The sequence below is a fragment of the Bison bison genome, unplaced genomic scaffold, assembly GCF_000754665.1.
Source record: "Bison bison bison isolate TAMUID 2011002044 unplaced genomic scaffold, Bison_UMD1.0 scf7180017864223, whole genome shotgun sequence".
Taxonomy (NCBI): domain Eukaryota; kingdom Metazoa; phylum Chordata; class Mammalia; order Artiodactyla; family Bovidae; genus Bison; species Bison bison.
In genome coordinates this window covers 1,547,137-1,562,251 of record NW_011494795.1, presented here as the reverse complement: position 1 = coordinate 1,562,251, position 15,115 = coordinate 1,547,137, and the positions used below count along the sequence as shown (strand labels likewise).

At 50.2% G+C, this 15,115-nt stretch overlaps 3 protein-coding genes across 4 annotated transcripts in view; 1 reads left to right on the top strand and 2 right to left on the bottom strand.

Moving 5' to 3' along the window:
* The window catches only part of EIF2AK1 (eukaryotic translation initiation factor 2-alpha kinase 1), a 37,530-nt gene extending 23,733 nt beyond the window's left edge, over positions 1-13,797 (top strand). Inside the window, exons 14-20 of the mRNA XM_010845778.1 lie at positions 1-55; positions 1,242-1,353; positions 3,467-3,567; positions 9,283-9,397; positions 9,634-9,716; positions 10,176-10,409; positions 12,804-13,797. Coding sequence (XP_010844080.1) covers positions 1-55; positions 1,242-1,353; positions 3,467-3,567; positions 9,283-9,397; positions 9,634-9,716; positions 10,176-10,409; positions 12,804-12,935 — 832 coding nt within the window. The 3' untranslated portion in view covers positions 12,936-13,797. The remainder of the gene's footprint in view (positions 56-1,241; positions 1,354-3,466; positions 3,568-9,282; positions 9,398-9,633; positions 9,717-10,175; positions 10,410-12,803) is intronic.
* Positions 4,477-9,276, bottom strand: ANKRD61 (ankyrin repeat domain 61). The gene is made up of 3 exons (XM_010845752.1): positions 7,946-9,276; positions 7,025-7,122; positions 4,477-5,573 (listed from the first exon to the last, which is right to left on the bottom strand). The coding sequence occupies exons 1-3, from the start codon at positions 8,174-8,176 to the stop codon at positions 4,628-4,630; spliced, it is 1,275 nt and encodes a 424-aa protein (XP_010844054.1). The 5' UTR covers positions 8,177-9,276; the 3' UTR covers positions 4,477-4,627.
* Positions 13,794-15,115, bottom strand: part of AIMP2 (aminoacyl tRNA synthetase complex-interacting multifunctional protein 2) — an 8,267-nt gene continuing 6,945 nt past the window's right edge. For both annotated transcript variants that reach the window (XM_010845754.1, XM_010845753.1), the window contains exons 4-5: positions 15,063-15,115; positions 13,794-14,323 (exon numbers count right to left, since the gene is read on the bottom strand). In XM_010845754.1, coding sequence (XP_010844056.1) covers positions 13,935-14,323; positions 15,063-15,115 — 442 coding nt within the window. In that variant the 3' untranslated portion in view covers positions 13,794-13,934. The remainder of the gene's footprint in view (positions 14,324-15,062) is intronic.

Below are 15,115 nucleotides of genomic sequence, written 5' to 3'. Positions count from 1 at the left end.
CGCATCTACTGAGGAATCTTCTGAAGAAAACCTCAACTTGTTGGGGCAGACAGAGGTCGGTACCTCTCCCAGGACCTGCTGATCTGCTGTTTCCCGGTGATGATGGCGTGGGGCCCTGTGGCTAGATCCGGCGGCCCCTTCCCAGGCTGGCCCCCTCCTTGGCTTCTCCTCCCCGCCTCTCCTGTAGCCCTCCTGCCCTCGTGGTCTGCCTCTTCCCTCCTGTCCCTCTGAACCTGCGGCCCTGTGTTTGGTCTCCCCTCCTTCCCTCAGTTAACGCTCGCCCTTTCCTTCTCTAGACATTTCATATGTACACCTCAGGGTAGGAAGTATCTCGCACGCTCTGTTTCTGTGGTATGTTAGCTTCATACTCTCAAAATGTATTTATGGAGAAAGATTTTCTGTCTTTTGGAAACTGACTTTAGAAGACCGTCCTAGCGGGGTCACCTGGTCATCTTTCAGGGTCTTATTACACTAATTAGGATTCCCCTGATAATGCTGGTGAGACTCCCATGTGCTCGAGTAACATGAACAGGGTCTAAACATAATCTGTTGTGTTGGGATCATAAAACTTTAGACACCATCCATATACTCACATAGAATTAATTCTGGCTGTCCAGGAACATGAGGCTCTGTACATGTGTTTTCGATGAAGCACAAAATTTTGAGTAGGTCCCCCTGAATTTTAAAGGAGTTGAGTGTGAGGGACTTTTCATCAGAAATCCTTTCATTGCTCTGTAATACATTTGAAAATCTTCCTGAATGGGCTGCAGTGAGCTTAATTTTTGCTTACTTTTTTCTTAGACAAATGGTTAATTTCCGTTCCAGTGAAGTCAGACAAAGTGTGTGTATATACTCTGGGGTAATCATAAAGTGGTGGAATACCATACAGTCAGTCTGACACTCTATCTTAGCTTTAAAAACTGCATCTTGAGAGCAGACTAAACAGTTTTGGGCCCACGGCCTCTGTTACATTTGAGAGCTGCTTCCGTTTGCCACCTACCTGAGCCCAGCCGGGCCTACTCTCTGGCCACTCAGTGATGACACCCCATCTTCGGTATTGCTTTATTCCTGCCATCTCTTTCACTAGACTTTGGGCTTCCTGGGTAGGCATGTCTGTCCGAGCGCCTCTGCCCACAGCCCATAGCCCAGTGCTTGGCCTAGAGCAGGCGGGGAGCCTTTGTCCTCTCCAGATCCCTGTGAGCGTATCTGCAGATGGGAGCCTGCTCCGTGTCACCCCCTAGGTGCAGTACCGCCTGATGCTGCACATCCAGATGCAGCTGTGCGAGCTCTCGCTGTGGGACTGGATCGCGGAGAGAGACGGGCGGGGCCGGCAGAGTGTGGACGAGTCCGCCTGTGAGTACCACGGGGCTGTCTCAGGGCCTAGCCAGGAGTGACAGGCAGGCAGATCGCCTTCTGCCTCTGGATGCTTGAGATTGGGGGGAAAAAGGAAAATCACAGTTTTAAAAACAAGTAGGTTGCTTGGAAGTTACTCAGACGATAAAGAATCTGCCTGTAATGCAGGAGACCCGGTTTCGATCCCTGGGTCAGGAGGATCCCCTGGAGAAGGAAATGGCAACCCACTCCAGTTTTCTCGCCTGGAGAATTCCATTGACAGATTAGCCTGGCGGGCTACAGTCCACGGGGTCGCAAAGAGTTGGACACGATTGAGCGAGTAACATTCACTGTCATAGATACATAGTTTGCTAATATTTAAGAGTAATATAGTGGCTCAGATGGTGAGGAATCCGCTTACAGTGCAGGAGACCTGGGTTTCATCCCCTGGAGAAGGGCATGGCAAACCACTTCAGTATTCTTGCCTGGACAGTCCCCATTGGCAGAGGACCCTGGTGGGCTATAGTCCATGGGGTCACAAAGAGTTGGACACTACTGAGCGACTGAGCACACAGCACAGGAGTAATATGCTTGAATTTAGGTTAGGGATTTTAGGTAGAAAAGGTCTTTAAAATGGTTTTAAGGGAAAAAATTAAATATTTTAGCTTTTTAGCCTGAAAATGTGACACTTTTACAAAAGGAGACCTTGAAAGAACCGCTTACAGAAGGGTATGTAGTCAGAAGTTTGTCTCCCTCAAGATCCAGAGCAGCCCTGCCACCCCGCCCCGCAGTTCTAGCATATCCTCTAGAAATAACTCTGTTAGGTTGATGTTAGTAAAATATTACCACACTGGTCTCAACTTAGGCTGCACATTGAAATTACCTGGGGAACTTTCCAAAAACATGTTGATAAAAAAGAATAACTCTACAGTGGGAGAAGCCTGGCAGACACCCCCTAAGCTAGTGGTCAAGGTCAGCATCAACAGTGATAAGTCATGGTGCTAGTATGTGCCCTAGAGAGGAGCTGATGAGAAGGGCAGGGTGTCTCTGTGGTCTTCCTCCCCAGAGCCCATAACCCCAGTCTAATCACGAGATAAACACAGACACATCCCAGTTGAAGGATGTTCTACAAAACACCTGACCAGTACTTCTCAAAACTGTCAAGGTCATCATAAACAGGAAAAGTCTGAGACCAGAGGACCCTCAAGAGGCATGACAAGTAAATGTAATGTGGTGTCCTGGATGGAGTCCTGGAACAGAAAAAGGACATTAGGTAAACACTAGGGAAGTCTGAATAACCCGTGGACTCTTAGCAGGATCGCTGCGTTAATTACGACAAATGTACCAGACTGATATAGGTGTTGACAACAGGGAACCTGGGTGTGGGGTAAGTGGGCACTGTCTCCTCAGTGTGTCTGTCGATCTAAGGCTTTTTTCCAAAAAATGAAATCCTTTTCTGGGCCCACAGCAATAACTTTTATGTAATTGGTCTTGGTTAGGGCTTAGCCTTTGGTCTGTTTTGGGAAAGTTCTCTTGTTGATACTACCGTGTGGCCAAAGTTGAAATTCACTGTATTATAATAGATTATCAAAATAGGGGATGCGAACGACTTGATTTTAGGCAAAGACTCAACTAAGTATAATTAGTCATTTGCTATTCACTCCTAATGACACTGGGACCCTTTATTTGGACTAAAACACAGGTTAGTTGGCCTACTCAGAATCTTAAGACTGGCTTCCAGCGGAGAGGAGGAGATGTAACGTCTCTCTCCAGTAGCTCCTCAGTGCCCCTCTGCTTCCCATGAACCTAGAACGTGCCAGACTTTGCTCAGCTCAGTCACGGTCAGTGGCGCCTGGGGTATCTTTAGGGCCCCCCAGGAGTTGTATGTATCCTTGTCCTGCTGCATGTGCATTGGAGTGCTGTGTGCTCGTCTTTGTGGGAGGAGCGTGGTTCATCCCAGGCCTGTGAGCAGTTGATTTCACAGCTTCTGCTTGGGAAATGAGTCCTTAAGGAAGTGCTGAAAATCTGAACGTTGTCACATGTTAATGTATTTGTAACTGCGTTCATTACATTTTGATGTTAATGAGTGAAAAACTATTAGAAAAGTGAAACTTTTTTTTTTTTTAACTTCAAGGTCCTTATGTTATGGCCAGTGTTGCAACAAAAATTTTTCGGGAATTGGTGGAAGGTGTATTTTACATACATAACATGGGAATTGTACACAGAGATCTGAAGGTAAGTGGGGGAGATTCAGTCATGGACAGCTGCTTCCTGGTAGCCTTGGGTATCGGTTCATTAAATTCAATGAGATCGTGTGCCTTTACTCACTTACCCTGGAGGTTGTCATTACGTTTATATCACATGAGTCATCGTTCCATAGGTCTGGAACATGAAAACTTGAAGTGAAAATTAAAAGGAATAATCTTTGGGTACTCAAAAATTCTAGCTCATTTCAGGTGTTAATACTGAGGGTGCTCTGAGTACCAGTATAACTCATTTTGCTAAAGATATTTCATGCTGACAAAAATACTCATTTTTTTTCTGCCTTGCAGGTCAAATCTGTTTCTATAATTATTCCTCTTAAAGGAAATTTAACATGGGAATTTTTTTTTCTGCTGTTTTAAAAAAATGCAGTAACTATTCCAATTTTTCATAAAAGACTGTCAAGAGAGAAAATGGAATTCACTGGTGGTACAATGGTTAGGACTCCATGCTTTCACTGCCAAGGGCAAGGGTTCAGTCCCTGGTTGGGGAACTAAAATCTCACAAGCTGCTTGGTGCGGCCAGAAAGAGAGAAAAATATATATTTACTGCTTTGGTGTGCTTACTTGCTTAGTCGTGTCTGACTCTCTTGCAACCCCTTGGACTATATATAGCCCACCAGGCTCCTCCTCTGTCCGTGGAGTTCCAGGCAAGAATACTGGAGTGGGTAGCCATGTCCTCCACCAGGGGATCTTCCCGACCCAGGGATCAAACCCCTGTCTCCTATGTTTCCTGCATTGCAGGCAGATTCTTTACCTGCTGAGCCATTGGAGAAGCCCTCCTTTTTTGGCAGAGAGTTTTAAATTAATTTACTTACCTTTTGGGGGCAAAAGTTAAATCCTGGAAAATGCTCTTAAAAGACTGTTTAGAAAGCAGAAGTTACTGTGTAAATCACTTTATTTTTTGAAAAGGTTTAAGAACCAGTAGTTTGTATACTTGTATGAGGTGACGGTGTAGGTGTTTCTGGGCACACGTCTAGCCAGAAAGGGTAGTGAGTCACTGGAGCCCTGTGGCCCTGTGCAGCTTGGAGGTCTTATTGCAGGAGATGAGCTAAGTCGTGATAACCATAGACAGAATTCCAGATCTTTCCCGGGAGAAGTCGCTTCAAGAGCTGTTTGTGTTTCTCGCCGTAAATATTTCTGACATTTCTTTTACAGATGTCTTCCAGGGACAAGGGCTTCTGAGATAGCTTTAGGAGGGTTTCCCTTAGGAGGTAGAATTCCGGGAGCAGGATGCCCGCAGGTAGCTTTCCTTGGTTGTTGGTCAGCCTCAGAGGGTAAGAGCGGAAGAGCAACCTGGCAAGAAGGGCCGTGTCTCGTATGTTGGAGCCACGCTGGAGGTACATGTGTATCGGAGACTCCCCGTTTCTTGTTAAGATGTTCACGTTGGCTTCAAACTCGAGCAGGAGGTTGATGATCACCTCCCTGCCTCCGAAACACGCCTCGTGGATGGCGGCCTGACCGTCGTGGTCCCGGGCGTTGACCTGGGCCCCATGGACCAGGAGCAGGCGAATGCAGCCGAGGCCCGCCGCCAGCAGCCGGCCGGCCTTGCTCGACGCAGTGCTCACCGCCAGCTTCAGGGCCGTGTTGCCCGTGGAGGAGACGGCGCAGTTGACGCTGGCCCCCCAGGCGATCAGCGTTTGCATCATCTCCTTGTTGAGTATGTCGGCAGCCATGTGCAGGGGCGTCATGCTGGACCCATTCTGGGCGTTGACCTGGGCCCCGTTCTGCGCCAGGATGGACAGGACCAGGTGGGTCCCGTAGATGGTGGCCAGGTGCAGCGGGCAGTGCCTGTGGCCGCTGTCCACCCGCGCATTCACCTGGGCCCCGTGCGCGCACAGGATGCGGAGGCACAGGACGGCGTTTCTCTGGACGTCCGTCAGCATCGTCTGGATCTTGTTCCTCGGCTTCGTCCACGTGGTCGAGGTGATGGGCCAGTTCAGCAGCATCAGGTGCAGGGTGGTGAAGCCTTGCGTGTCCCTGGAATAGGCATTCGGGGCAGGTTACACTCTGCTCACAGTGGGGATGGCTTGGCGGGGCGAGCTACACTTACGAGGGAAACCGTTACGATAGTCCCCTGTGATTACCCAAAAGATGGGTCTGACAGTCTGCATTGCTCTTTACTTTCTTGGGGTATCGTAGCATTCTGAGGGGGCAGGGTGGTATGCCTCACAGCACAGAGGGCCCCAGCTTCCTGTCACAGCTTGTGTCAGCTGCAACTCCTGCTAGATTCGTGGCCTCTTCCAGGCTGCATCTCAGTTACCTGTGTCCCAGCCCCTCCCCAGGGGAGTGTGCAGAGTTAGCAGCCATTCAGTAAAACTGCCTGGATTCCTGCATGATCCAGGGGTTCCCACCGAAGTGAGCCGTGAAGGGCCAGGGTGCCCGCCGACTCAGTCCCTGGTGGCCCTGCACCTGCTCCTCTAACCTGGCATTTTCACCCACGTGCGGATGGCGGGGGCTGCCTCTGGAGTTCACCCTCAGAACCTGCTCCACCCCAGGCCAAGCAAGGGTTTGACAACTCAGCCCTCGTCTCTGTTACTGAATTCTCTCACAGTTGCCTTCAGAACTCCTTGATTTTGGCAGAGAAAAGGGAAGGTCTCTTAGGAACATCTGACCGCTCCCCTGGAATTGGATAACTTTCGGTTCACCTGTGTGGATTTAGCGTTAAGCCCTGCGACAGGGAAGTGGGGAAATAGCAGCATCCCCACCTTGCAGAGCTTCCAGTCAAATATGGAAGGATTAAGCCGACAGAGCTACTAACCAGGCTGCTGGGCAGAGTTCTCCAGAGGTCTGCCACCCCATCCAAGGCGAGGAAGGCGTACCAAGGAGTCCTGGTGGAGGGGTTGGGGAGCTGATGGTCCAGTCCTGGGAGGCCTGTGAGCGGGTCTGCAGACCCCGGTGGGGCTCATGGGGGAGGGTGACGGTACGATGGGTCAGGGGCCTTCTGGAGCACAGTCAGGATTTGGGGCTTTACTTTCGTTTATACCATGTACTTTTTCCATTCATTCAGATGGTATTTATAGGACACTTAGTATCAGTCTTGGTTTAGGTGGTGAAGATATATTGGGAAGCAGGATAAACTTCTTTCCAAGAAAATCTCTGCCTATTTCTATTTTCTTGTCTCTCCTGTCTAACTTAGGTCATTAAACTCCCTGAGGGCCGTGACCAGGGACTTGATTTTGCACAAACCATTACTGAGCACTTAAAACTCACGATGCTTTTAGTGGGCTGACTGGTGTTCTCGCATTATTTCCAATTTTTCAGAGGATCTCTAGTCAGTAAAGAAATTGGTTTGTTCAAAACGTGGTAACCTGTAGTCCATCCCTGGTGGAGGATGGATGAGTCCAGAAGGACCGGGAAAAGGGCACTGAAATGTTGTGTGTCTTGATTTATTCATATTTTCAAAACAGTGGCCCGTCGCGTTAACTTACCGTGCTTCTGGGTCAGCCCCGTGCTCCAGCAGACAAAGTAGACTCTGTGCCTTGCGGTATTTGGCTGCCAGGTGGATGGGGAGGAAGGACAGCGTCTCCTTGGGGGGAGAGAGACGTTACAAGTAGCCCAGTGTAGTTGGAAATAACAGTTGCGTTGATCCCTCTCAAAGGGATTAATTATGTTTAGAATCTCTTTAATTCAGTATTTTTGTGCTATCTGCACTGAAATTATCCTTTTCTTTTGCTTGTTTTAAATGACCCCAAGCTAGTCAATTCTGTATTATAAAAATCTGTATTTTACATTAATGCAGATTTACCAAGGGAGCAGATACAATTTACTTAAAGCTTTGAAAGTCGTTTCTTGTGATGAGCTCATTGTGTAGAATTAATGGTAATTGCTATCAAGTCCCTTCGAATTTAAATGAACCCAGAGGGTCATTGCCAAGTAGGTTCTGTGTATTTTACGGCTTTGCCAAAGCCATTGGTATCATTAGCAAATTCTACGTTTTCAAGGTTTCCAAGTTAATGCTACTTATGTTGTCTATGATTAGCAGAGCTGTTTACCCAAGTTCTTAAAACAGATGTATGTAGTGGCCTTACAGCATGACTGCAAGATTAGGGCAGAGGGTGACTTAAAAAAAAAATTATAAAGGTAATACTCATTGTATAAAAATTCAGACAATGAAAAAAGTATGTGTAAGAAAGGGAGAAGTGATTCCAGCACACAGATGTAGCCTTGGCACATTTGAGAGGATGACATGAAGGCTCTCCCAGCTGTGTGAGCCCCGCCTCTGCTCACACCGCCTCCCGTGTGGTCCCTGGGAAGGGGGTGTTGCGACTCGGCAGAACACAGCTCGGGGCGCACTGCCTGGCCTGGGGCATGCTGAGGGCGCTGAGTGAGCGGGCAGGGGAGGCGAGTACCTGGCTGAGGAACAGCCTGGAGTTGGCCAGGCTACAACCCGTGGAGCTGGTCAGGATGGTCATGGGCTGGTTTACGGGGTGGCTCCTCAGCAGGGCCCGGAGCGCGGTGCAGTCCTGTCGCATGATGGCCTCGCAGAGCTGGACGTGCAGCGTGGCCGCCGTGCTGCCCTCCAGGGCCTTGGGCCCGTTGGCTGCCCGCCCCTTGCTGCCTCTCTTGGTTATGTTTCCCATGAGCACAGCTTCCAGTGGGGAACCTAGGGATTCAGGGAAGGTGCAGTACGGAGTCGGTCAGTCCCACTCTCTGGGGTTCTTCCAGCTCAGTTCTAGAACTGACCTAGAACTGCTGAGAATCGTATCCATGAACACGACGCATTTTTACCTCAGAGTCCAACTTTTTCACCTGTTGTTCCTGTATTGTGCCAACAGAAGCGCTGTTTCCAGGACTTTCTCCTCAGTGATAAAAACGTATTCAGAGTGTCATCTTGTACATAAGATTGTTTTTTTCTGTTTTCTCTTCCCATTCAGCTACTGTTAAAGAAAACTGACGAAGCTAAAATAGGGGAATTTACACATTCAAATAAAACTTTTTTTTTTTTGTCCAGACCATGAGGCCCGTGGAATCTTTGTTTCCTAGTCAGGGATCGAACCTATGTGCCCTTCGTTGAAAGCTCGGAGTCCTAACCACTGAACCGTCAGGGAAGCCTCCAAACAAATGACTATGTTGAAATTAAGAAAACCTGACTTTTAACTTGAGCATTTTTTAGTTGTCAGTGGAATTCCTCCCGCCTCCAGCAGAGGGGTATTTTCGCACTGGTCTGGGGGTAGGTCCAAGGGAGACGTTGGATCTGCAGTGGTTGCTTCGACAGAGCAACATGTATACGTTCAGAGTGTGGCCCGGTCGCGCCCAACCCTGGCTGACACAGGGGAGACATCTAGGAGCTTAAAAAAAAAAGACCAGTTTTCTTTTTTCTTTTTTTCCTTAAGAAAAGAAAAATCAACAGCTTTGACTTGTTGAAAGGATAGTAGTTTTTTAAAAGCTTCTCAGTGATTCTGAGGTCTCAGCAGGGCTAAGGTGCGCTTGTGTACAAGCATGCTCTATGTTAGAAGCTGGGGACTTGACACCAATGTCAGTGCCCGTGTCCACCCCCTGGAATTCTGTTAGTCCAGGGAGTGGCTTGGACACTGAGATTTGTTTCAGGTTCTGCGGTGAAGCGCAGCCGAGTTTGAGAGCCACTGTTCTCATTGTGAATTCATGAAGGGCTGCCGATTCAACATCTACTCATTCTCAGTGTTTGTTTTAGAACACCGGGAAATTGACGTATTGTGTTTGTTTACAGCCCAGAAATATTTTCCTTCATGGCCCTGATCAGCAAGTGAAAATAGGAGACTTTGGCCTGGCCTGTGCAGACATCATCCAGAAAAACACAGACTGGGGCAGCGCAAATGGGGAGAGTAAGTTTGTTTTGGTGGTGGGTTTTGTTGGTTTGTTTTTACTATAAAAAGAGAGAGAGAGACACGGTTGGACACTGTCAGTATTTAAAGAGAATCATAAGGACTTAATAGCAAAGGTGTGGTTTTAAAAAGCAGCACCATTCCCTGGGGAGCTGCAGGGTCTGCTCAGGGTCAGGGGTCTTCACGTGGACGGTGCTAACCCTGCCAGGCTTCATCTTTGACTTTTCAAATCACAGGGGCGCCAACACACACCTCCAGAGTGGGTACGTGTCTGTACGCTTCCCCCGAACAGCTGGAGGGATCCGAGTATGATGCCAAGGTAGGACTGGTTCCCCTTTACCCCGTTTGTACGTTTACCTATAGTCGGAAATAACAGAACGTACAGTAAATGCAGGGGAAGCTCTGATACCCAAGTGATTCTGGAGATGGTGGAGGGAGGGAGATAGATTCTCTCTCACATCAAACGGCCATAGTGGGAAAGCCTCACTTTCTAACTGCATCGTTGTGAAAGACCCAGATGCTGGGAAAGATGGAGGGCAGGAGGAAAAGGGGGTGACAGAGGGTGTGATGGTTGGACGGCATCATCGACTCAATGGACGTGAGTCTGAGCAAACCCAGGAGACAGTGAAGGAAGGACAGGGAAGCCTGGCGTGCTGCAGTTCATGGGGTTCCAAGGAGTTGGACGTGACAGCGCGTCAGCAGCTGTTTTCAAATCCATGGGTGTCTCAGGTGTCGCCGTGTATGTCACCACTCAATGGCCGTCTCCCCCGTTTTCCAGTCAGATATGTATAGCTTGGGCGTGATCCTGCTGGAGCTCTTTCAGCCTTTTGGGACAGAAATGGAGCGAGCACACGTTTTAACAGGTTTGAGGACCGGACAGATCCCCGAGGCCCTCAGTAAACGGTGTCCTGTCCAAGCCAAGTACATCCAGCACTTAACCAGAAAGAACTCAGCCCAGAGGCCATCCGCCATCCAGCTGCTGCAGAGTGAGCTCTTCCAAAATTCTGGAAATGTATGTACGACTTATTTAATACTGGGGAAAACAGGAAGTCCAACATGGAGTTTGTTGTTTTGTTTTTTTTTCCCATGGCAAAAACAAGTTTATTGAAAGAACAGAAAGAGCACCTCAAGGAACAGGTGGGCCAAGCCAGGAGAGGCACTGGCCAGACGTGGTTTAAATTGTGGATCCCATTTCATGAAGAACAGTTGAGCTTAGAATAAGGGTTACAGAAACGAAATATCTCAACCCGTTCTCAGAGCTTCCGGTGTGCACTTGTCAGGCAAGCCAGGTAACCACTGCCAGCTCTCCGCGCTGAAGGAGGTCGCCTTGGGCTCCAGTTTCGAGCCTCACCCTGCCGTCAGAAGGTTTTGGTTTTCCTTTCCAGCTGTGGTATGTGGCCTTTTATGAATTGTTATGAAGTGTGTACTGGTAGAAGGGCTTCCCAGGCGGCATAGTGGTAAAGAATTTACCTGCAGTGCAGGAGATAGTGGTTTGATCCCTGGGTTGGGAAGATCCTCTGGAGGAACCCGCTCCAGTAGTCTTGCCTAGAGAATCCCACAGACAGAGGAGCCTGGTGGGCTGCAAAGAACTGGGCACGACTGAGTGCACAGCAGAAAGGTGCACGCACCAGGGGATCCAGGACAGCAGGGACGCCCAGGGGAGCTGGCCTGTCTGTGGCTGGGCCCTCCTTAACCAGTCTGAGAGCTCAGCGCTTGGGTGCGGGAGTCTGGCCTTCTCTCCCGTGAGCAGGCGTTGCCTCAGGCAGCCCCTCCCCGCCCTCCTTCCCTGCTCGGTGTTTCACTCCCGGGTATGAACAGAAACTTTCCAAGACTTAGTCTAGACTCAGAGAGAAACTCACAGGTTCTCTGGTGCTTTGCTACTCAGAGTGGGTCCTCCGGCCAGCAGCACCAGCCTCACCTGGGAGCTCGTTAGAAACATGGGCTCTGGGCTCTGCGGCCCCGACCTGCGTCGTAACAAGGTCTCCCAGGGCCTTCCCCCCAGCGTGTGGGCAGCAGTGTGCGAACGCGCTGCTTCCGGGCAGCAGACTCTGGACCAGCGGGTAAAATCACTGCCAACTTGATAGAATTCTCCGAGCCCCCTCCCCCCACACCGACCCGTTAAAAACAAAAGCTGCGGGAGAAGGGGCTGCCGTGAGTGCTTCCACAGGCCCTCCAAGGGGTTCTGAGCCTCACGAGTTAGGGACCCACTGGCAGCTGGTTAGTTGGTTTGTCTCCTGTTTAAGGCTTATTCGTTTTTGAGTCAAAGCAGGGAATTTTACTAGATGTAAGCAGGCAGATGTAGTGGCTTTCTCTGAGCCTCTGAAAGGAGCAGATGTGGTGGTTAGCATGATCTCCTTGTGTGGAGGGAATTTTCTAACTCCCTGTGAGGATGCTGAGTGGAGACCATCGTTATTGGTATTAATAGTAAGGATTTCTCCTTGTAGAACTGTTTTCCACACTTCCACACAGATACATCTGTTTATACCCGTGGCCCTCACTTTGCACTGTGTGTAGTGCAGGACTGCGAAAATGACCACGCAGAGCTCACAGCATACAAAAGAAGCTTAATCATTGATGGGAAAAAGCCAACAGTTACTCCTTGACCTTTAAAAATGTTAAAACATTTAACACTCTGGCGTTATGTAGTTACAGATGTACAAAGACATGAAAAGTTGTAAAACTACAACGGAGAATTAAAGTGTTGCGGTAGTCTGGGCAGCGCCCGCCTCCATCTCGCCCCGTAACCTAGGGTTAGGAGTGAGCACCTTTCATATGGTGACTTGTCACCCTGCTTGCCAAGTTTGCAGCAGCTTCTGGCATTTCGTCTTGGGCACTTTTGATGCTGGGATCTGTCCCCAGGGGTTCTTTCCTGGGGACGTCTGCGTCCTCTTCCTGTTTGATAAGCCACCCTCACCCTGTGCTGGATGGTGGCACGATCCGCAGCCATCAGCTGTCCTGTCTGGGATGCTGCATGTTTGATTTTCCCTTCCAGCACCGTCCCTTCTCATTGCTCGGCTGCACTTGCATCTCTGTTGGCCGATTCCCTCTTTCAAAAACGTCAGAGGGTTTATCACTGGGAGACAGGAGGCAGTGCAGCTGCGCGCACACTGCCGCTGTGTGAACCGACTCACACACCCGGCGACCAGCCACCAGGGCTTCTGAGAGAGGTGAGCACTGTCCCCGATCAGGAGACACGTGGTGGGTCACATCGCGTGCTGTGGACTTGAAGAGCTCAGGCAGGCAGGCACTCTACCTGGGTAACTGACACTTGACCACATGGCTGGGTGACGTGTAGTAAGCCATGGGAACTGGAATCCACGCAGGTCAGGACTGTGCAGAGAGGCAGCCTGTATGTTTCAAAGGAAGAACCTGAGGCAGTGGAGCTTAAAATTTTCTCTCTTCACAGGTTAATCTCACCCTACAGATGAAGATACTCGAGCAGGAGAAAGAAATTCAGGAACTAAGGAAGCAGCTAAGTCTCCTCTGTCAGGACAAAGGAGTAAAGGGTAACGAGAGAGATGGGGGCGTGCCCGTCTAGCCACAAGGGCTCTGTAAACAGGAAAGTGGACTTGAACTCTGCTAACCGAAACACCGGAGTGTGAATTTTCCCTCTTTACTAGAATTTGAACTCAACCTAAACAGTCAACTGGAGTGTAAATTTTCAACCTTTACTAGGGTGTAGCTGGTGTAACTTTTAATTGTATGTAGTAATCCTCTACAGGACTCATCAAAGTGAGGTTCTGACAGTGTCTTTTAAGGCTGGCATTTTGCACGTGAGACAGCTGCAAACGAACCCTGCTCTCGTCTTTCCCTTCTGCCCCGTGTGCTCCTTCTCCTGCATTTCTTACCTTAATATCACCACCCCTCCAACCCCTGATCGTGAAATGCAGGCCTCTTCCTCAGCACTTCTGAGCACTGCCTGCTGACTACATCCTCCTCTAGAATGTTCTGCCGCAGGGATGCGGTGTGCTCTGAACCTCTCTCTGCCGGAGCCCAGGCCCATGTGCTCGCTGGGCTGTTGAGTCAACAGCTGCTGGCTCCCCCCCACCCTCCACACTACTGCCCGACTCACTACGAGACGTAAGCCAGCGGCATGGCACACGTCACCCAGCCTGTTCCTGTTCTCTTCACCTTCACCTGGGCATCACCCCCAAACCCACACCCCCTCAAAGCTTTGTGCTTCTGTGCCCCCCAACCATCGCCGGGCAGCTGCGAAGTCCGTACCTTTGCCCTGCGTGGTTCCGACGGGCTTCCTCCTCACAGACCCGCGTCCCCCAAACCTACATTCCTCAAGGCAGCGACGTGACGTTCACGTTTACACCCCGACGTGTTGCCGGCAGCTGTCGTGGTATATCCCACAGTGTCCATGGATTTTAAATAAAATGAAAACTGCAAGTTAATTATGTGATGCTTTTATTGATACTTGACCCTTGGCCTAAATAAAGGCTTTGATTTTAGTACGAGTCCCTTTACCAGTAATAGGCACGAAACAGCACCATTCTTAAAATTGAAACCCTTGAAGATCAGCGGCCGAGCTTCACTGAAGGAGCTTGAGGGCCGTGTGGAAAGGGGCCAGGTTTTCGCAGGCCTGCATCCACTTCTGCACATTGGCGGGCGCCATCCCCCCGCAGCCCCCCGTCTGCCGGAGCACGGACCACAACACCACATCAGCCACAGTGAGCTCGTCCCCCACGAGCCAGGGGGTCTTCCCGAGGGCAGAGTTCATGGAGCGGAACACGGCGGCCTTCTCTTTACTGCTGCCCTCTTTCAGCTGAAAAATAGCTATATCCACCCAGCTATCTATGAGGGTTAAATTCACAGCATCTTGCTTCTGGCCAAACAGCGAGAACAGGAAGCGGGCGATGTTCCCTTCCCCTTCAATGGGACACATCGTCTGGACACTGAACTTCATCTGCGTCTTCGGCACTGAAAGGAATAAACACCACGAGACGTCAGCAAGGGCGGCCTCACCAGAGAAGTGTTCCTGTGGCGTGGCGTGGGGGTGGGGTGCCCCGTCAGTCATGCACCCAGTGGTACTTAAAAGGTTGCTAATATTCAAGAAAGTTTAAACTAGGTTAAAAGCATGCCAACTATATTATCAAGTAACCATTTCTGGTATTTGGTGATGACAGCATTCAAGCTAGAAGGACCTCCAACCATCTGTACCCCAGGATCTGGCGATGAGGACTGGGAACCAGGGGTCTTGTGTACCAGCGAGACCTCCTGCCGCCCTGGCCCTGACTCTCAAGCCTCACGGGATGGACATGAGCTCACTTCCCTCTAGGAGCCTGACTGGAAAGGCGCCCTGCAGTGGGATACTGAACAAGTGACACCCTGCCATCCTTTATCAGGTCACGTCTGTTAGGAGAGAACGCCAGTGTCCACCCCCACCCCCACTATGACGACAGGCTTTGGAACGAGCCAGCGGCATCCCCTGCCTTGGCTGCATAGACCAGAACCCCCCACCCCGCCCTGGACTGAGTCAGGACCTACGCCTTCCCAGAGGATGGAGCGCATCTCTGGGTAAGGATGCCTCTACTCCTGCAGAGACCTCAGGGGGTTCCTAGACTCGGAGAGGGTCAGACCTGAGGGCGGACGGCCGAGGAGCGCCCCCCAGCCCCTTCCTGTTCACGTGGTGGGTGTCTAAGCCCGTCCCGCCGCTCACCGTCCTTCCAGATGAGGGTGAAGCCCAGCTGGTACTCGTGGCGGGGCTGCTGC